The sequence below is a fragment of the Bos taurus genome, chromosome 19, assembly GCF_002263795.3.
Source record: "Bos taurus isolate L1 Dominette 01449 registration number 42190680 breed Hereford chromosome 19, ARS-UCD2.0, whole genome shotgun sequence".
NCBI lineage: Eukaryota > Metazoa > Chordata > Mammalia > Artiodactyla > Bovidae > Bos > Bos taurus.
The window spans coordinates 51,459,830-51,480,790 of record NC_037346.1 but is presented as its reverse complement, the minus strand read 5'-3'; the positions used below and the strand labels follow the sequence as shown (position 1 = coordinate 51,480,790).

General features: G+C 58.1%; 1 protein-coding gene across 6 annotated transcripts in view; it reads right to left on the bottom strand.

Moving 5' to 3' along the window:
• Positions 1-2,000: 2,000 nt before the first annotated feature.
• SLC38A10 (solute carrier family 38 member 10) overlaps positions 2,001-20,961 on the bottom strand; it is a 41,630-nt gene continuing 22,669 nt past the window's right edge. Inside the window, exons 11-17 of one of the 6 annotated variants that reach the window (XM_005221112.4) lie at positions 14,528-14,684; positions 9,093-9,260; positions 8,459-8,911; positions 7,802-7,921; positions 6,644-6,667; positions 4,770-4,940; positions 2,001-4,134 (exon numbers count right to left, since the gene is read on the bottom strand). In XM_005221112.4, coding sequence (XP_005221169.2) covers positions 3,089-4,134; positions 4,770-4,940; positions 6,644-6,667; positions 7,802-7,921; positions 8,459-8,911; positions 9,093-9,260; positions 14,528-14,684 — 2,139 coding nt within the window. In that variant the 3' untranslated portion in view covers positions 2,001-3,088. The remainder of the gene's footprint in view (positions 4,135-4,769; positions 4,941-6,643; positions 6,668-7,801; positions 7,922-8,458; positions 8,912-9,092; positions 9,261-14,527; positions 14,685-20,961) is intronic. The other 5 variants (XM_059878618.1, XM_059878617.1, XM_005221115.5 and 2 more) reach the window with 5 other exon arrangements.

Below are 20,961 nucleotides of genomic sequence, written 5' to 3'. Positions count from 1 at the left end.
CACCATGAGGGACAGGTCCGAGCTGTAGGAACCTGATACTGATGGGTTTTTTCCTTACTTAGAAAAAAAGGTGGGGGTTGCTCTTCCAGACAAAGGGGTGAAGAACCCAGGGAGGGTCCAGTTTTAGGAACCCGGTGCCTGTGAGACTTGCTCCACGGGGTTGCCCCACCCTCCCTTCCACAGCCTCTGGAGTCTGAGCCCAGGTCCATCCTGGCCAGGCTCCTGCCCACTCTGGTCCCACCCCTCATCCTGAGCTTCGGTAAGGCCGCAGCAGCACACGTGCTGGAGCTCCAGGGAGACCCAGCGGGACCCAGGAGGATTTCAGCATCCTGAGTGCTGCCTGCTGGGCATGTCATCCCAGAGCCTCCTTCCCCAAGGTGTGGAGGTCACATTGTCCTCTGGCTTCACCCAGGCCCTGCTGTCCCAGAGCACCCGTGCCCTGAGGCCTGGAGCTGTTCCCTCTTGTAAAGGCTCCTCCACTTCCCCCACAAAGTGCTGAAACCCCTTATCTCAGCTGTCATCCCAGTGAAATGCAGTTCCCAGGGCAGCCTTGGAGGGGAGCCATACGCCGTTCAAGGTTTTTTAGGACTGTTAAAAGACTGGCTGGCTGGGCAGTCATGTTTCACCGTCACCACTGGATTTCAGGACTAGACATCACTGACATGACCCCCATCCCGGCCAGAGGTGATGGCCCCTCAGGTTGGCTGAGGGCAGGAGGGAGGAGTGGGCCAGGGAAACAGGCTTGCTGAGAATTCCGCCCCTTCCCTGTCTGCTGAGGCAGCGTGCACACCCAGCAGGTGCCTCCTGCCTGAGGATGGCCTCTTTCTGACCCTTTGTGCTCTCTGCACTTGGGCAGCCTGCTGGCTAGAGCTTCTGGCATCTCTGCTGTGCACAGGCGCTCTGGTCGCTTCTAGAACTGTCCCACCCAGTGCTCCTAACATCCTTTCAGATTCCAGTTCATGGGGGCAGATGAGGCCACCAGCCACATCTCAGGTCCAGGGCTGCGGATGTGATCCACTGGCTGGGCCAGGCCGCTCACCACACACTGAAGTCAGCTCATGGACCTTCCTGTCTCCCCTCCCCAAATTCAACCTGTCTTCAAAACTGTGTTTATGGGAGGGAATTCAACAGAGTTGTGTCAGGATGCAGGAAAAATGGTTCCTGCTGCTGCTTCAGCTGTGTCACCAGAAGGCAGTCACCCCGTGTGGCTCTGTCCGCTCCACCTGTCTTGGCCTCAGACTCGGGGCTCAGCTACACCACGAGAGGCCATACCCAGCCTCAGCCTTAGCTTCTTCCCACCCCAGGCTGGGCTTGGGGGCCCCATTCCAGAACGGGAGTACAGACAGGGTCCTGTCCCAGTCACCTAGGCCAGCCAGGCCTCGTGTCTGCCAAGTGTATCTGCAAACATAGAAGGTCACTCCTGGTGGCCCGGTGTGCTGCACTGGCCACATCTACCAGCCAGGGGACCCAGCTGGAGGGGTGGCCTGTGGTCAGAAAGCAAGGCACTGTCTCCCAGCCCCTCCTGGCTCCCTGCAGTACTGGTCATGGTGACCCCACCGAGGTCTGCCCAGATCTTTCCCGAAGGAGAGGACGGGAGGGGAGGGGAGCGGAGAACCCTGAGGAGAGGACAGCACTGACTGGGACAGAAGACCCTGAGCGCCCGGAGGTGCGGGAACGGCAGGCGATGGCAAAGGCTGCGCTGCTGCTCTCAGAAGGCTGCGGCCCCTGCTCTGAGGAGGAAGTTATCTTTGCAGAAACTGAGAGGACAGAACGCTGGGTCAAGGTGAGAGATTCAGGGAAACAGGGCTGGATGCGCAATCCCACCCCAAAACCACAAACGGTGTTCCAACCTGGGGGAAATTTCCAGCTGGTACAGTTTGCTTGGAATTGTTTTTAGTTAAGAATGGAGGGCGGGAAGCACTGGGACCCGGACACCTTTCACTGAGCTCCCCTCCGTGTGAGCAGTGCCCGGGGTTCGTGGGGAATCAGCTTGGCTTCCAGAGGATTCCACTCCTTTTATTATTCATTTTGAGGCTTCAAGATGACATAGAAATCACAGTAAACGATAAAACCATTTCAAAAGGCACAGGGGAGAGGTGAGCCAAGACCAAGGCCGGAGCTGTCACGTGGCCTGGGCAGCCCTGGCTAGTGATCAGTGAGTGGCTCCCCGCCATGGACCCCTTGGGGCAGGATCTGGAGCGGCCCCCGCCCCCAGAGGGGAACGAGGCACACACAGCCCAAAGCACAAAGCAGGTGAAGGCCCCAGGCTCTTGAGGGCACATCCCAGCATGTCAGGTCACCTGCTAACCAGCCCGGCTCGGGGGTGATCACTGGCCTCTCTGCCCCTTAAAACAAAGTACAACAAAAACACCACAAAAACCCTCCCAAAAGATGAGTCCCATGGGTGCAAACCCAGGGGAGATGCTGCCCTGGAGGAAGTGAGCAGCAGTGAGGAGTGAGGCCATGCACCCCTTCCCACTGGGCCTCGAACCCAGGTTTCGTGGTCACGGCTTCGCTCTGTGGCATGGGAGCTTTTGGGTGATTCACCTCGGCACCAACCAGACAGCAGTGGTCTGTTTTACTTTTTAAATCTCACAACCACTCAATTGGGAGACCGAAGTATGCAGAGCAGAGCACCAGGGCGGAGGCAGCTGGACCCACAGGCCTGTCCAGCCTCTCAGTCTTGACGCAGCACTTGCTGTGAGACGGGGTGAAGGCAGAAGCATTTACTCAGGCTTTGTACTGACAGTCACAGAGAACATCAATAAGGAATTAAAGTTCGGGGTAACACCTGCCTCTCATGGCAGCCGGGGAGCCAGGGCTGCAGTCAGCACTCAGAGCCCCAATATCGCCACCTGAACCCCAGTGGCTCCCACAGCCACAGAGGTGGCAGGTCGTGTTTCCTGGTCTCAGGGAGTGGCTGTTTTTCCTCAAGGCTGCAGGAAGGGAGCTGAATCATGAGAGAGTCAGCCTGGAAGTGGCCGCAGTTGCAGAGCCGTCACTCCACCGCGGGCCTGACTTCTGGGGCTTGGCACCCGCCGTGGTCCAGGTTCACCAGCTGACTGGAGCACCCTGGCCTTAGTGGGGCTCAGGGCTCCTCCAGGGCCCCAGGCAGCTGTTTGATCTGGCGGCCTGGGACCACCCGCAGGGCGCCCCCAGCGGCCTGGTGCAGCTGGGTCTCCAGGGCACTGCGGAGGTCGTTGACCTGCACCTCGGGCAGTGAGTTGAAGCTAATGATGACCCCGTCCTTCGGGGCCAGCCCTGCCTCTGCCAGAGGAGCTACGTCCCGCCGTCTCCTCCGAAGGTCGGAGCCGGCCTGGACTTTCAAGTCCCGGTTGGGTTTGGCGTTGTCCGGCTTCTGATCTCCAGGTATGGCGGGTTTGGGCCCGAGCTCAGGGTCTGGCCTCTGCTCGGGCTCCTGGCCAGCGGTGTTCTCCCAGGGAGCAGGCACGTGCTCCCTGCCGGGGGCCTCCTTCCTCATCTCCATATGACCACCCTGCTGCCCGCCCTGTCCTCCAGCAGGGTCAGCCCGGTGTTCCGGCTGATGTAACACAACCTGGGCCTGGGGGGCGGCTACCCCCGACCTGCCTCCAGGTGCCCGGTCTCGGCTCGCTTGCTGGGACTTTACCTGAGGGGCCCCAATCGCTGCCCCCACCCCCAGCACATCTGCCTCCTGAGTGTCCGCACCAGCAGCTGCTGCCTCCTTCCCGGATTTCTTCTTCTCATGGGCGCCTCCACCAAAAACATCCCGACTCTGCCCGGGGACATCCCCAGCCCCATGCTGCTCTGGGCTCCCGGGCATCCTGGCAGGCTCCAGCACAGGGAGCCGCTCTTGCACGCCCGCGCCCTCAGCCTCAGGCACAGCGCCCTGCCGGCCTTCCCTTGGCTCAGCCGGAGCTGCCCAGGGCTGCGGGTCAGCGCCGCCAGGAGGTGCAGCTGGGGCTCTGCCCGCTGCCCCCTCAGGTTCCTCCACGGAGCGCTGGCTGTGCCCCTGGGGAGGAGCGGCAGGACGCCCAGGAGCGCCGGGCAGGACTTCCACAGGCTGCGGCGGGGGACGCTCCGCCATCCCTGCGTCATGGACCTCCTGCTCCTTACCTCTGGGTGCGGCCACCCCCAGCTCAGGCTGCACGTCCACTGCAAATGAAGTCAGGTACCCGTTTAGCCACAGAGATGAGCAGGAGCTACCGACGCAGTGACTAAATGAAGCCAGCTTACCAGCAATCAAGGAATACAAACACCTGCTTAAATTCGCCCAGCAGGACTCTAGACCACAGAGCCACAGATCCAACGGGGATGGGGGGCGGGAGGAGGTGGTGGGGCAGGCGACTCTGGCTTTCATGAATTAAGGGACAACCCCTGTGCTTCCCTGGTGGCTCAGTGGTAAAGAATCTGCTAATGCAGGAGACATGGGTTTGATCCCTGATCTAGGAAGATCCCACGTGACGTGGAACAACTAAGCCCATCCACCACAAGTACTGAGCCTGTGCTCTTGAGCTCAGGACCACAACGACTGAGCCCAAGTGCTGCAACTACTGCCTAGAGCCTGTGCTCTGCAACGAGAGAAGCCAGCATGCCACAGTGGGAGAGTGGCCCCGGCTCTCTGCAGCTAGAGAAAAGCCCATGCAGCAAAGGCCCAGCACAGCCAAAAATACATACATACATAAACAAGCACAATTCTTTTTTAAAAGTGACAACCCTCTTCCCTGAGCAGGTGCAGCAACCACCCCCGGCCTGCACGGCCCCTCTCCCCCTCCCTCCCCCAGACTTGCCGTCCTCGCCTTCCTGGCCGTCCTGCCTCTGCTGGTGGATCTCCTTATGCTGCTCTTCGATCACCGCGAGCAGCTTCTCCTGCTGGTCCAGGAGGCGCTTCTGCTGCACCTGCTGCTCCTTGATCACTTGTAATAGTACAGCGTGGTCCAGCATCTCCGCCCGGCCAGCTTCTGGTGCAGAAAACACACGCGGTCAGAGCCTGGGGCTACAAAGGCACCTGGCTGGGCTGAGGGCAGTATGATACATGCAGGGAGGCCAAGGTGGCCTGTGGGCCCCTCCCTTGGACACCTCCTGGGCACTCCCCTCTACCCGGCTGAGCCAGCACCCACGCACTGTGACCACAAATGACAGCGATCTGGGCTGGTGACTCGAACTATCAACTATTCTAAAAAAGAATACTGGCTTTTTAAGAGAGTTTCCTCCAAGGTGAGAACTTTAAAGACAAACAGAACCATCTTCCCCTTCAGCAGCAACAAGAACTGGGACCTCAGTGAGAAGGCTGCGCCAGTGCTCCCGCCGGCCCCGCCTCCCCCGGGAAGCTGGCTGCAGCTGACAGGGGAGGAGCGCCAGGTGAGCTGGGAGCAGGCCAGCTGCAGCAGGTGTGTGTAGGAAGGGCCCCCCCAGACTGTGGACTGAGAAGAGGCCCCAAGGCTGAACACCTTGGGTGTGGAAAGCTCATAACGCACTGCAAACACGTCAGCACTGGGTCAGCTCTGTAGAGCCAGCAGTCCAGGTTTAAGGGACTTTTATAACACGTGTCTTTAAACAGGAAGCTTTGAAAGATGATGTAACTTTACAGGTTGTCAGATGGAAAAGCTCAAATCCGAAGAAAGGAGAACATTTGGGAGTGGCGAGAGCTAACACCCCAGCGCGGGGCCCCCATGCTGGGCACATGCAGGTGTGCTGGCCTGTCCTCCCCAACAGTGACCTGTGACCCCCCAGAACAGGGCAGGGTTGGCCTTCTCCCAGGGACTGCCATGGCTCGCCCCAAGAGGCCAGTGCCCATGAAGAACATGCTGAGGCTAAGCACGTGGAAGATGGGTCCCTTGGCCAGCCCGGGTGATCCAGCCCCCTGTTCTCCACCAGACACACATCCAGACATCCTAAGGTGACCAAGACGCCTGCCTGAGAAAGCCTACATTCCGTGGATCATCTCAGGGCTCCCCTCACCCTCTTCAGACAAGGGATGTGCACAGAGCCATCCCCGAGTTCCAGACCAGCTCCCTTGACCATGACCATGCTGCCAACACCACTTGTCCCCAAGGGAGGGTTCCTAAAGAGCAGGCCCCCTGACTCACTGGCTCCTCGGAGGACTAGCCCTAGCCCACGGCTGGGGTTGGGGGGGAAGTGCGCCATGTCCAGCCAGAAGCAACATGGGACAGACGGGAAGCAGAGTGGAGGTGATAAACTGAGCCCTCAGCCCGAGCTCCGTGCACAACTGCGCGGCCCACCAGGACCACAGGGATCAGACTCATGGATGGCATGAGAGCTGCACAGATATTAACACACGTGCAGAGCACATTAATACCAGGCCATGCACATGGCGGAAGTCACACGCAGGCCCCGCCCCATCTCTGGGAGTGCCCAGATGCTTACAGGCTGCACCTGGCTGTCCTGTGGTGGCGCCCCACGGCGGAGCCCCAGTGGGGCTAAGGGGCACCAGGGCATGTGGACTAGAAGTGAGCGGGTTGGGGCATCAAGGGGGACCCCACCTGAGGGGCTGTGGCTGAGCCCAGTTGGGGGACAGACCATGTGTGGATCCCGGGCTCTGACCACATGCAAGGCGCTACCGGACTCAGTGCTCACACTGTCTGCTGTCTCATCTTTAAACCCCCACAAAAACCTTCACTGTGGTGCTCCTCCCGACTCCTACCTGCCACCATCTTTCTGATTTCAGCTGTGCATCCCATTGAGAGGCGTTTGGAGAAAGGCAGAATAGGAAACCATCAAAGTTCTTTCAGAAAAGAAAAAGTCAAAGAATCAAACAAGATTAGGTAACAGATTGTGAGGACCAGGACCAGTAAACAGACTGAAACCAAAGACAGCAACATGCAGAACTCCACAGCATCCAAGCTACAGGAAACCCAGGACCCTCAGCTCTGCCTTCCTGGCCTCTGCGTGCAGAGGCTCGGCTGCCTTCCCGGGCCTGGTGCTCTGGGCCGGCTATCCCGAGGCTGCAGGACCTTCTGGGAAGCAGCTTGTGGGGCAGCAGGGCATGAGCATCCCATGAACCCACCTGAGCGCTGTACCATGACGCCCACATACAGACCCAGACTCTCGGAGCACACAGTGAAACACGCAGGGGCCACTCTGTGGACACCGCTAGCAAATAGGGTGACCCCACGGGGGTTCAGCATGGGGACCAAAGAGCCCAGAAGAGTGATCATCTGCTGGGGGAGCCGCCACCACCTCCTTTAGTGCAGGGCAGTGCCCGACCAGGTGGGGCTGTGAGGAGGGGGCACCAAAAGCAGAGAGCGGGAAGCACCCCAAAATGGGCATGAAGGTCTGGAGGAGGATGCAGAGCAAGTTTTGTTCACTGGACAGAAAAGATTAAACAAGCTTTCGCTTTGGGACAGTTGCTAGGTCTTCACTGCAGGTGGGTACAAAGGTCCCCACCCAGCCCCAGCTAAGACCGGGTGGGAGCTGCTGCCACGGTGGCAGGGAAGTGCTAAGACCGCAGTGAGCCACCGGCTCTCCCACCCTCGCTAATGCCCTCCACACCTGGCCAACTTGTTGGAAATATTAACGTGTCTATTTTGAAGTGAGATACAAATGGGAATAGAAAGTCACGTGACAGTGACAGGTTTGTTTGTTTTTAAAGGGGGAGAAAAAATACTAAAAACATCTAAGGAAGTGAAAAGGGAGGAGAGAATGCTGTTAGTTGGCAGGGGAGCTATTTAAGATCCTTCCTCAGCAGGAAACTGGCAAGACAACGGGCCCGTGTCTCCTTCTGGGCCATATTCCGCTTCCAGAAGGAAGCGGCAGTATCTCCAAGCCTTTGGAAGATGCAGGAAGAAAGCAAAGGCCTTACCCTCCAGCTTGCTGCCGGTGTGCTCCCCGCCCTGTCCCTCCTCGGTCCTCTGCTCTCGAGGCTCTGCCTGCGGCGCTGCCCCCGGGCCTGGTTTCTCCTCCAGGAGGGGAGCCTTCCCACCTGCACACAAGGCAGAGACTCAGGAGGCTTGCAGGAAAACTCAGAAGGTGGAGGGGGGACAAGAGGAGGAGGCCGATATTTCCTAAAATCACTCTCCACGTTGGCCCTCCCTCCCTGGTACTGTATATTCAACCTGATGAGCACCAGGGAGGTAATAAAAAAATAATATTTAACATCTCACAGTCTGGTGGCAGGGAGCCAGTGTCAACTACATTCGTCAATTAGCATGCGGGGACCGTTGTCAGTAGCTCTGAGATGGCACTTAACAAGGAGCTACCCGTCAGGCCCGCGCCGCGCCCCGTGTGCGCCCCAGACACGCAGGAGCAGCCCAGCACCTGGCACTTACGGGTCTGGTGAACAAGTGTGTGACAAATGTCAGAGGAGCTGCCAAGCCCCGACAGCTGCATCAGTGCTGCTACACACAAAAGCTCATCTTGCGAGAAAAGAGAGGCAGCGCGACAGAAGGAAGGATGGTCAGCATCTCCCGCCCCATCCCCAGCCTCTCCCGGGCCCCACCAGGATGGAGCCTACACCCACCAGGCTCTTTCTTCTCCTCCGGCTTGCCCATGGCCCCCACGGCATGGCCAGGCAGCAAGGCACCGTCTGCTCTGGCCCCTGCGCCTGCCACCGGGACGTCCTGCCCCTCGGAGAGCACTGCCTGGGGCCCTTGATGCACGCCCCTGTCGCCCTGCCCCAGGTCCTCCTTCACAGGCTCAATGGCTGGCTGACCATTTTCTTCTGGAACCTTCTGAGAATCTTTGGGAAGACCGCCCGCTGCCTCCAAAGCCTGGTCCTGTCTGGGTCTCTCTCGTCCTGAATCCAGCAGGGGTGGCACCATTTGACCCTTGCCCCCCAGGGCCCTTTCATCCATGTGTTTGGACGGCCGCTCCTTCTCCAGTCCTTCTTGGTCTTGACCTTCATCCACTATCACCTCGTCGTGAGGCACAGGGGGTTCGTGACGGTGGGCCTCGCCCAGAGGTACTGCAACTCCTGGAAGGAGACAGACGATGCTGGGGAGCCGGGGTGGGGGTGGGGGAGACTCAGCCTTCCCTCCCAGGGCAGCTTTCCCTCTTCAGGTCTGTGAACCAACCAACCACGTGACTGATGTCCAGCTGAGGTCCCGCCCCCGTGAACACCGACCCCCACACCCCCACCCAGGCAGTCATAGCACCTTGACCGGGGCGATCCAGCTGTGCCGCCTCCTGCTTCTCCTTGGCGTCTTCCCTTGGGGGCACATTCACGGGGCCCTTAATCTGGGCCTGCTCCATCTCATCTTTCTCATTTGGCAGCTTCGGCTTATCTCGGCCGTCCTCAGCCACGTCCACAATTGGATTCTGGCCTGTAAGCACGGCACAGATAATTGAGCGGTGTTTCCACATGGCTACACCGCCAATCAGCATGGCAACTGGGCGGTTTTCCCTGGATTGTAATCACATTTCCCAGGCGAATGGCAGAGCCTAAGCAGTTATTTTTTTTTTCCTGTTCAATCATTAGCAGCTAAGTAGCACAGAAAACTGTCATTTTTCATGTGTATTCATAACAAAAATATGTCAAAATGCAATTTATACCTAACTGGGTGCAGAAGAGCGATACCCCGCATAAAGCTGGCCATCACCACCAGGTGGCAGCAAGAACCTGCCATTTGAGGCCTGGGAACTGGAAGTGCCCAACGTCATCCCTCCTGGGGACCATCACCCGCCCTAAGCCCAACCAACCCCTTGCTGCAGGCCAAGGGGAAAGGGGAGCAGAAAAATGCTTAAGGAAAATGCCTATGGGAGGTTGATTTGCAATTCTGTCAACTTCTTGCTGCAGAAGTAAAAATTCCTATCAAAAGGAAGGTGAGAAAGAGGCACAGCCCACAAAGCTGGCCTCCTGCACACACCTGTATCCCATGGGCCTCCTCATCCTCCCAGAAGCCCAACAGTTCAGTCACGGCGGGCCCTCGGGGAGAGGGCCACGAGGGTGGCCCAAATGGAGCCCCTTAGGAAACTCTGTCCATGAACAAAACCACTCTCTACCTATTAGGCAAAAGTGGCAGAAACTAAAATACTATCTGGGGGGGAAAAAAAGATTTAAAAAGTCATTTCATCCCAGAGGCCCCAAGCAACCGCTTTCCGCCTTCAGGGCACAAGCTGCCTGCAAGAAGGGAGGCGGAATGCCCCGCAGTCGTGGGACCCCAAAGCGGCTCTGGGGGGATTCACGACAGTCCTGTTCAGGTGGGCTTGCTCCCTCCCCCGGAGGAGAAGGAGGGACCTGGGCTGACCTGCCATGCTCGCCGGGGACACCTGCAGCAGCTGAGGCTTAGTGCCCAAAGCAAAGTAGAGGGGGGACGGCGCTGGGCAGGAGCGGGACGCAGGGCTCCACAGTTCAATCAAGCGACTGATTCGCGTGAGTGTGTGGTGTCTGCTCCACACCACGGTAACACCCCTGTCCCCAGCCGCCAGAAGCCCCTGGGGGTCAAAATCAAGAGGTGCTGTCCAGTGGAAGACCAAGTTAAGACAGGGGGCCAGGAAGGGAAGGAAAACCACAACAAAACAAAGCATATCTCCATCATGTTGTAGGACCAACTCAAAATCTATCCATCACCAGGCAAAGGAATGAGCGGGGGCTCGGGTGAGCAAGGGGCATGAGTCCACAACGTGGCCACCCTGCCCACAGCAGCCGGGCCTGGGGCACTTTGCAGCTGTCCTCGGCAATGGACACAGTGCTTTCTAAAACGAACCAGAGCTCCTCGTGGGGACAGTTTGCCAGCAATGCCTCTGGGCCACAGTAAAACTAACACCAAACTTCCTAATTAGCAACTGAAGAACAGCCCGCATTCACCCAGGGTGGTCACCCCAGGGAAGGATGAAGGCCAGGCAGGGGCTTGGCCTGTTTCACCTTCCAGACGCGGCAGTGAATCAGAGGGAGTGGCCAGCAGAGGGCGCCCTGGCCTGGAGGGGCCTCCTCTCAGCCTCAGCGTTGTGGCCTCCACTCCCCAAAGTGGGCACCACGCAGGGAAACTCCATGTCTGCCTCAGTACTGCTGGGCGGGGAGCTTTCTAACCTGCCTGGCCCCATCCACACTCAGACCCTCCTGATGGTGCCTCTACCAGGAGCTCCTGGGAAGACTGTTAGCCAACAGTCACTCGTCTAGTGTGGACACCAGGTGGTTCTGTGACTGGCTCAGGGAGACACAGGACCCAAGTTCAGTTCAGCCACTCAGTCATGCGTGACTCTTTGTGAGCCCATGGACTGCTGGACAGTAGGCCTCCCTGTCCATCACCAACTCCCAGAGTTTACTCAAACTTGTGACCATCAAGTCGGTGACACCATCCAACCATCTCATCCTCTGTCATCCCTTCTCCTCCTGCCTTCAATCTTTCCCAGCAACAGGGTCTTTTCAAATGAGTCGGTTCTTTGCATCAGGTGGCCAAAGTACTGGAGTTTCAGCTTCGGCATCAGTCCTTCCAATGAATATTCAGGACTGATTTCCTTTAGGATGGACTGGTTGGATCTCTTTGCAGTCCAAGAGACTCTCAAGAGTCTTCTCCAACACCAGAGTTCAAAAGCATCAATTCTTCAGTGCTCAGACAGACAACCACAGATCTGAAACCTGGGAATGTGCGGCCGTTTTTGGGTGTGACATCCAGAACAGGCCTGTCCACGGCAACGAGAATCTGCCTTCGAGACTACTTCCACCTCAGAAGACAGGGTCAGGGCCAGGGGCTCCTCTTCCTTGACTCTCCCCTGCAGGACCCCATTCTGAGTCTGGAGGCATCTCTCTGTATCCTGTGATCAGTGAAGATGGAAACAGTCCTCTGACTGCCAAGCACAAAAGTAAAGTGTCTCTTAAAATCACACCAGAGTTCCACAAATGGAACTGGAAGTAAACCCTGTTTACTGGAAGTAAACCTGGAGGTAAACTGGAAGTAAACCCTGTTGACTGGAAGTAAACCCCAAATTCAGGAGATGCAAAGGACCCCAGGGCCATGCAGAGAGCAGGAGCAGCCACCAACAGTCCTTTAAAAAGGCCAGGTGCTGCTTCTAAGTACCTTTCCTGACAACCTCCAAAGTGCCTGCCTCACTGCTGCCGTGAGGAAGTCTACTTGGGAACCCCTGCTCTTCTTGACTTAGGCAGCAAGGGAAACCCTGTCTAGCACGCTCTATTGGATGTGCAGGAATCCCAATGGGTCCCTGGACCCAAAGCCCCAGCTGGGTGGCTGGGGGGCCCCGTCTGGCTCACTCGTCACACTCTCCTGCAGAGGGGTACGTCTGCCCACATGCAGCAGGTAGAGGGGCCGTGGGCCAGTCCCTCGGGGCTGGACACGGCAGGCAGCGCCCCTCCCTCCCCTGAGGAGTCCTTCCAGATTCGGCTGCAGCTGGCATGGTCATCTTAGCACCGATGAGATGAGCTCACAGCCACATCTGACACACAGGCAGAAAAACTGAGAAGTCACGCGGCACAAGGGTGTTAACTGCTCCTTCTCAGCAGGGCACAGGGAAAGCTGCGGTGGGGACCAAGGAGGGAGGCAGCCCTGCAGCCGGGCCTCCCCACAGGCACGCTGGCATCGGTCGCAGGTGGTCAGACGCTTTCCTGCCCGCGTGTACCAGCTCCTGGCACAGCAGCACAAGGGACGCATCCTCAGAAGAGAAATTTAGGAAGGAGATGGGGGAGGGCAAACTCCCACTCAGGCCTGTGACCACCCTCTGCCAGCTGTGTCCCCGCACCAACGTGCTGCTGCCCACAGGCCCCGTCCCAGCCCTTCCCATTCTTTCCCACCCAGCGGAAGCAGGGCCAGGTCTCTGCTGGAGGACGGACAAGCTGTACGAGGTGTGTGGCCAAGGCGGCTCCTGACACTGAGAGAAGCCGCAGGCTGGGAGGGAGAGGAAGAAATGGGATGAGGCCACGCTCAGAGGAGGAGCTGAGGAGCATGACAGACTCCAAACCCACTCACCAGACCCACGAGGGAGCCACCAGCCTCACGGTAAGTGGTCTCCTAGCCTTTCCGGAAGGCCTGCCCACCTCTTCTGTCCACACCAGGCATGTCACAGGCCCCGTGCTTGCCGGGAGTGCCAGGCTGGGGGTGGCCAGGCCCATGTGTCCCCAGGAGGGCAGGACTCCCCCAGTCCAAAGCCCAGCTCGGGCTCTGGGGAAAGTTGGTACTGTTCTGGCCTCTTCAACATCAAAGAGACCAATAAACCTGCCTCACACGCTGATGGGCGGACGGCTGCGGGGCACGCGGCCCAGGCCCCACGGGCCCAGCTCCGCTTCAACGAGGCAACCCATCAATGACGGGGAGGCCGGGGGCGCGAAACACGGAGACTTGAGTTAAACAAACGGCATGTGGTTCCAAGAGGGGCCGTGTGTTTGTTACAGACTCGTGGAAGAAATGGAAACCAGATGTGGCCGCGGCGGCTCCAGGTGAGCCCGGGGCCCGCCTCCACGACAGGATGCAGCTGCTCGCGCCGGCAGCGGGCTGGAGGCCGCCCAGCACCGTGGGGACAGGCAGCCCAGTGCCGGCTGCGTCAGCTGATGCCGAGAAGCCCACTACCGGGCGGGCTGGCAGCCAGCTGAGACGGAAAACCAGTGTCCAAGTCACATTTTGCTGGGGGCGTCCCCAAAGCACTGGGGCCAGGACCCCAGGGGGTGAGGGACCCAGTGGGGCTGCTAACAAGGGTGGAGGGGCGCCATCTCCCTCCCTCCTCCAGGAAGCTTCTTTCCGTCCAAGTTACTGAATCTGTGCAACCACTGTGGCAATGCCCAAGCTATTTCTGACCACTCCAATTAATATTTCTGCTGAGTGCCGTTATCCCCAGGGGTCCTCTCTGCTGGGGACTCCCAAAGGGGGCGTCTTCTCGCTGGCCCTCACCATCCAAGGAAGACAGAAGAGAGCATGCCCCATTACTCTGGGCTCAGGGCTCCCCCAAAAGAGCCCCAGGAGAGACTGTTTTGCTGCAGGAAGTTGGTGTGGGGTGCTGTAACTGCAGGGGCTCTCTGAGCACAGACAGGTAAGTCTGGAACAGAGACGGCAACACGTCCGAGAGGCCCGAGCCTCCAACCACAGGCAGCCCAGCCCCGCAAGCACCTCCCTGGACACACCTGCCTCTCTGGACAGCCCTCGGGAGCTTTCCTTCTGCCACTCACAGTAGGCGGGGAGACCAGTACTTCCACCTGGGCTTACTAGGCATCACCACCCACAGGGACCTGGAATCCACCAGCAGCCAGCACTGTTGCCCCTGTGGGGCAGGCCGGGCAGACAGCAGGGAACAAAGCTGAGGGGCATCACTGACTCGGTCCAGGAAAATCTGGCTTAAAATGTACATCCTTACAACAGGCAAACGTTGAGTGACACCCGCAAGCTCACTTACCTGCTGGTGCTCTGAATGGGGGTGGGGGAGGCGTTGAGACCTCTGCCCTGCTGTCCAGCATGTCCCCGCACGCAGGCAGCTCATGGAGGTGGCTGCATACAGCAGCCCCCAGGAGCCCCACCGCCCCCTCCATCGCCCGGATAGGCTGGAGGCAGCTGGGCAGGTGAGACAGCTGGAAAGTGATGACTACATCCCCATGACCCACGGTGATGCCGAGAAGGCTGCGGGCCTGTGTGCACACCTGGGAGACACGTACCTGGGAGCTGGGCTGCCTCTACCTTCACCGCGCCCTTGGCCTCTTCAAGCCTGCCACCCTCGGCCTCCTTTGCCAAGTCCATGGGGGTCTCCTGGCTCACGGACAGGGTGGTGTGCGTGCTGATCACTAGGATGCCCAGGCCGACCCAGAGCACCACCTGGATGAGACAAATACCCCGAGAGCTAAAGGAGTCACGCAGTCCCAGGGCCCCTGCCCTTCTTGCGAGTGGGGTACAGCCCGCAGAGGCCCCAACCACACTGACCACTGGTCACTAACTCATCAATGTGACGGAATCGTGAGCCACATCTGCAGGAGCCACTCCGGCAATGGGGCTGGGGGGCGGGGCAGGGCGTGAGGGAGCCTGAAAGCAGCAGGGGGCATGAGTGTGACAGGGAGGGGCCTGCTGGCCAGAGAGACTCCGGCCCACCAGCCAGGCAGCCTGGAGAGCCTGGCAGCCATGTAGGCCCACACTTACTGCTGCAGAGATTGGGCCCCTTGATGGTTTTCACCAGAAGAGCAAGAATCTCGAGGCCTCGACCCAACTTAAAGTGGGCTCTTGCTTATCCCACTCCCTCACCCAGAAGAGGGCCCAGGCCACTGGGTGCCCGGCTACCAATGACTAGTCCCAACATCACCCAGCAGGCTAGACACGCCTGCAGCTGCAGGGCACAGATGGGACGGCTGTGAGGAGGTGGCTCCTCGCCCCCTCTGGCGGTCTGTGCCCATCGGTGCTACCCAGCAAGCTGAGTTGGATGCGCTGCTGCTCACCGAGAGGCCCTGTCCCCACCCTGTCCCTCCTGTGATGGCCCCGAGGCTGATCGTAAGTGCTGCCCTCAGCGACTCAGGACAGGGACCCCTCGTGCTGTGACACTGTCTGCCCTGGAGCCCCGGCACATGCGGGGCCCACCGACGCTCTCCGTGTGACTTTCGCTGTCACGGCAGTGGGCGCAGCTCGTTCTGCCCTTCCCGGCCTGGCCCACCTGGTACTCCCTGGGGAGCAGTAACTCCTGCTTCCTCGGAGAAGAGCCACGAGGCAGCCTGCCCGAAGAGCCGGGGGACCCCGCCACCTACCTCCACGCACTCTCAGAGCCAGAACTCAAATCTTTCCTGAAAGGCACGTTGACTCCTTAAAAAAATATCAGTTCAAAAGAACTGGTGAGACTTTTCCAGGCTCAACACAACTGCAGAAGAAAGATTTCTGACAGGAAGAAAGGCCCTGCGTTCCTGAAGGTGGATGCCAACCAACGTGGAGAACCTCAGAGAGAAAGTCTGTTTTCTCCACAGTCGCTCTGGAAACACTGAGCTGGTCTGGGGCTCACAGAGGCAAAATGCTGGCCACGCTCCAGGGTCCACGATGCTTCAGAGAGGCCCGGTCAGTGCCGTGGACTCAAAGGGCCCCTCCGGTACTGACCACCAGCCGGCCTCAGTCAGGTGTGCATGGGGATGTTGTGGGGTTTGAGCCCCTGGTGTCTGAGCAGCACTGAAACACTGAGCATAGCATGGGGTCAGGGCTCCTGACTCCTGTCCCCCACTTCAGATAATTTTCTTGATAACATGTGGATGCCAGCTTCAGCTGTAAGTTCAAAGAGTAGCACGTTACACCCGCTCACCACAAAGGGAAGGTTCGAGAAGCAAAAGCAGACACCACCAAAGTAGTTTTTTAAAAATAAAAAAGAAACTTTAAATCCCTTGCGTCTTGTATTTCTCTAGCTGACGGCTGAGAAACAACAAAAAGAACTTCATGTCCCGCCTTGGACTCCATGGCATCGACAGGACGAGGGCAAGACCGAGCGAGCGCCCGACTGAAGCACTCAAATGGCTGAAGTGGCTCTGCCTGCCAGGCTGGCCAGAGGCGGAGGGGTACTCTGGCACAGCCCCCAGGACAGAGCCAGGTGCGCCTGGGCTTCACCAACAGAAGCCCATCCCCTCCAGGCCCTGATCTGGGCGGCTCCTAAAATGGTTTTGACACAGAGATGAAGACAGCTGGTTGGTCGTTTCTGTGTTGGGTTATTTTTACGGGGACATCACTGAACATTCCACAGGAGACCGACAAGCCAAAGGCAACATTTCATCCATGGCTTTGAATGATTTATTTCAACCCTAGGCTTTCTGGCGTTAAAGAAACAAATCGCACACAAAATAAAAAATGTTAACTCCATCAATGCTGGGAGACAGCAAGCTTAAAAAGGCCAAGAGAGTGTCAACTTAAGTTCAACTTACAAAGAGCTTGCACGGAGCCAGGAAGCGCTGCATGGCGCCACGCACACACCTGTCTCTGCCTCCAGCCCAGACATCTCATGACCCCACCAGCAAAGTGTGTTTCCTGTCTCCACCTTGTCCATAAGACACCCACCTGTGCTCCCCCACCCAGCAGCAGTCTCCACCCTACCCTTTGCTGGGAACCCCCTCATCCCCTGACACACCTGGCATTTGAGCTGCCCAGGGTTCTGTAGGGTACTCGCCAGCCGACCACTGTCTTAAGCGTGAGCAGCCCACTGGCCCCACCAGAGCAGTTGTAACAGATCCCAGCTCTCCACTCTAACCCTTTCTTTTAAAGAAACGCCACAGGTCCATGAAAACCCCCCCAGGCAGGGGAGCCAAAGCCACCCCCGCTTGAAGAGAGCAGAGGATTAATGCCAGGCCGGCATCGGTGAGGACGTGGGAGGGCCATGCCCGATGCTGAGGGGATCTAGGTCCACGGGCTGTTGCAGTGACCAGATCGCAGTCCGCCAGCAGGCACGTGTGGGAGGTGATAGTCCACACCAGGGCAGGAACACGCCCCCATGGCAGATGCTCCAGGTGGGCCGGACTTTGTTTCGTCGCTAAGTCATATCTGCCTCTTTTGTGACCCTGTGTACTGTAGACTGCCAGGCCCCTCTGTCCATGGGATTTCCCAGGCAAGAATACTGAAGTGGTTGCCATTTCCTCCTTCAGGGATCTTCCCCATTCAGGGATCAAACCTGGGTGTCCTGCATTGCAGGGCGATTCTTTACCTCTGAGCCACCAGTGAAGCCCTTTGGGCCCAACTTTGCAAAGGGCATAGGTGTTGCCCAAGTCCCTGGGGCAGCCATGACAAGTATGCGCTAACTACAGACCGCCCCCCGCCCCCAGCCCCACCAAAGGCCTGAGGCATCCGGGAGGCCCCAAGGTCACAAGAGGCCAGAACTTGCGGGTCGCCGCTCTGCCATGAAGTGTGGAAGGCTGAGGGCCACACGTGTGTGAACAGGGATGACCACCCATCTCCCAAAAGTTCTGCAAGAAAGAGATGCTGCTCCCAGAAGAAGGGTCCACAGCCGAGGTCTCCACCACGCCAACCAGCCGTGATGGAATGACACAGTGGAAGCCAGCAGGGGTACCGGGCTGCCACGGCCTCAGGACAGGGACAGGAGGGGCTCATGCCTGCAAAACCCATCTTTCAGGTATAACTTCTGCAAGTCCAAGAGCTGCTTCCAAATGGGACAAGACTGGTGAACGAACCCGGTGCACTAGACATCTAATCACGCAACCCTGACTTCTGTTTTTAACCAGTTACAGAGCCGCCAGGAGGAGAAATGCAAATACATCCTGACGTCTCAGCCGCGGTATTTATGACAAAACCACGGACTTGGCCCAGGGACCACGGGCGACACCCCAGGACCCCCAGCCTGCTGGGACCCCCAACTCAGAACACGAGAGAGGCACCGAGCCAGAGTGAAGGCGTCCCCCTTCACTGCTGGGACCCCCAACTCAGAACACGAGAGAGGCACCGAGCCAGAGTGAAGGCGTCCCCCTTCACTGCTGGGACCCCCAACTCAGAACACGAGAGAGGCACCGAGCCAGAGTGAAGGCGTCCCCCTTCACTGCTGGGACCCCCAACTCAGAACACGAGAGAGGCACCGAGCCAGAGTGAAGGCGTCCCCCTTCACTGCTGGGACCCCCAACTCAGAACACGAGAGAGGCACCGAGCCAGAGTGAAGGCGTCCCCCTTCACTGCTGGGACCCCCAACTCAGAACACGAGAGAGGCACCGAGCCAGAGTGAAGGCGTCCCCCTTCACTGCTGGGACCCCCAACTCAGAACACGAGAGAGGCACCGAGCCAGAGTGAAGGCGTCCCCCTTCACTGCTGGGACCCCCAACTCAGAACACGAGAGAGGCACCGAGCCAGAGTGAAGGCGTCCCCCTTCACTGCTGGGACCCCCAACTCAGAACACGAGAGAGGCACCGAGCCAGAGTGAAGGCGTCCCCCTTCACTGCTGGGACCCCCAACTCAGAACACGAGAGAGGCACCGAGCCAGAGTGAAGGCGTCCCCCTTCACTGCTGGGACCCCCAACTCAGAACACGAGAGAGGCACCGAGCCAGAGTGAAGGCGTCCCCCTTCACTGCTGGGACCCCCAACTCAGAACACGAGAGAGGCACCGAGCCAGAGTGAAGGCGTCCCCCTTCACTGCTGGGACCCCCAACTCAGAACACGAGAGAGGCACCGAGCCAGAGTGAAGGCGTCCCCCTTCACTGCTGGGACCCCCAACTCAGAACACGAGAGAGGCACCGAGCCAGAGTGAAGGCGTCCCCCTTCACTGCTCACACCTGAGACTGAAGACGTGCACGTTCAAACACAGCTCACACCTCGAGGCAGGGGCTCTGGTACCTGCCGCGTGCACCCCATTCCAGGTCTTCAATGCAGTGTGATCAGGGCATGGCAGGCACCCCAGCCCTGAGGCAGAGGCGTCACATTCTGGGTGAGGTCCCAGTGGGCACTTACATCCCTGTCTCAGGAGCACAGTGGCACCTCCGGACCCTCCCGTGGAGGCTGGTGCAGCTCTGGCTCAGGGCTCCACTGCCTCCCAGCAGCCACCAGTTCCAGGCGGCCCTGCTCCCCCTGCTGGCTCCCGGCCACAGTGTCAATTCCGCGTGGCAAACCCACCCCTCTAACTCAGCCCCACTGAAGAGCTTCTCCAAGTTCTTGAATTTTCAACATAAAGGATGAACTGGTGATGACAGGTAAGGTTTCTTTTCACCTAGCTGAGGACCAGTAGTGTTTCCACGGCCACTACTTATGCTTCTGAGGATGTTTCTCAGAACACTCTTTGGTGCCTTTCTCCAGCACAGCTACAATGGGCCCATAACCTGCACCCCCCCACCTTCCCTGCCTCTTCTGGAGGGCCAGGGCCAGGAACAAGCACCTCAGTGCCGGCAACACTCAGGCAAGTGGGGCAAGTGGACTCAGGCTGACACCAGGTCTGTGCCATCCAGGAAAGCAGCAGCCAGGCTCCCAGGAAAGCAGGGACACACCCCAAGCGGGTGCCCTCCAGGCCCGAGGTCTGCGCACCAGACTCCAGTTACATTTCTGAGTGTGCCCCTTGCAAAGCTCATTTTTCTCAAAACATGAAAACTCCACATTCAGAAGTAAAACAGCAACACATACAAACGGTATGCCCCAGTCAGATGGTCCATCCAGGACTGACCCACAATGCACCTCACCAGAACACCAAGTCCAGTGGGGAAACCTACCATCTTCTCTGCACATGGTCAGAAAGCAGTTAATATGATTCAATGTGCTTTCCAGTTTTAACAATCCATATTAAAACAGGCACGGAGAGATGCCGCTTTAACGTGATTCTAAGTGTGTTCACGTCTACAGAAACATGGGGGCGTTTGAATGCGCATGTTCATTTCTGTACATGAAGCCGAAGCCAGCATTACATGTGACGATTCAACACTATAAGCTGTCCCAGCTCAGCTGGGAAGACAATGAGCTGGCCCCTCACCCCCCAGTGCCACGGAGAGAGGCAAAAGACGACATAGACGAGAAACAACCAGAAAGGGGAGGTGAAATTACCAAAAGAGGCCGTAAGGTCAGTGGGTAAAACATCAATAAATGAGAATCTACAGCCTCCCTATGTATAAACAGTTGGAAAAGCCAGAGGAAAGGGAGGTCCCAGTACCCCCGGCACACGTAGCAGACAGAAGCTGGTCCAGCAGACGGAGACGGGGAAGGTGGGCTGAGAGCAGCCGTGACAACTGAACGCCACACCCCATTATCACACTGGGAGGCTCACAAATACACTCCGCAGATTAGCCGGAGTATCAAGGGAATGATTCTTCCTAAATTTATCTACAGCTTCAGTGAATTCCAAGTAGACCAAAACCAAAAAGGTGGATTTATTTTTGTTAGGAGTCAGATCAGCTGATTGGAACATTGACATAGAAAGTAAACAGGGAGTTCCCTGGTGGCCTAGTAGTTAGGATGCTGGGTTTTCACTGCCATGACCTGAGTTCAATTTCTGGTTAGGAAACTGAGATCCCGCAAGCCGTGTGGCGCAGCCAAAAAAACAGAAAGTCATCAAGAACAACCAGAAACATCATTAATGAAAGAAGAGAGATTAGAATTCAAACATTTTCAGAGCCACACGACAAGGCAAGGGAGTCCCATCGCAAGGCTGGGTAATTACAACAG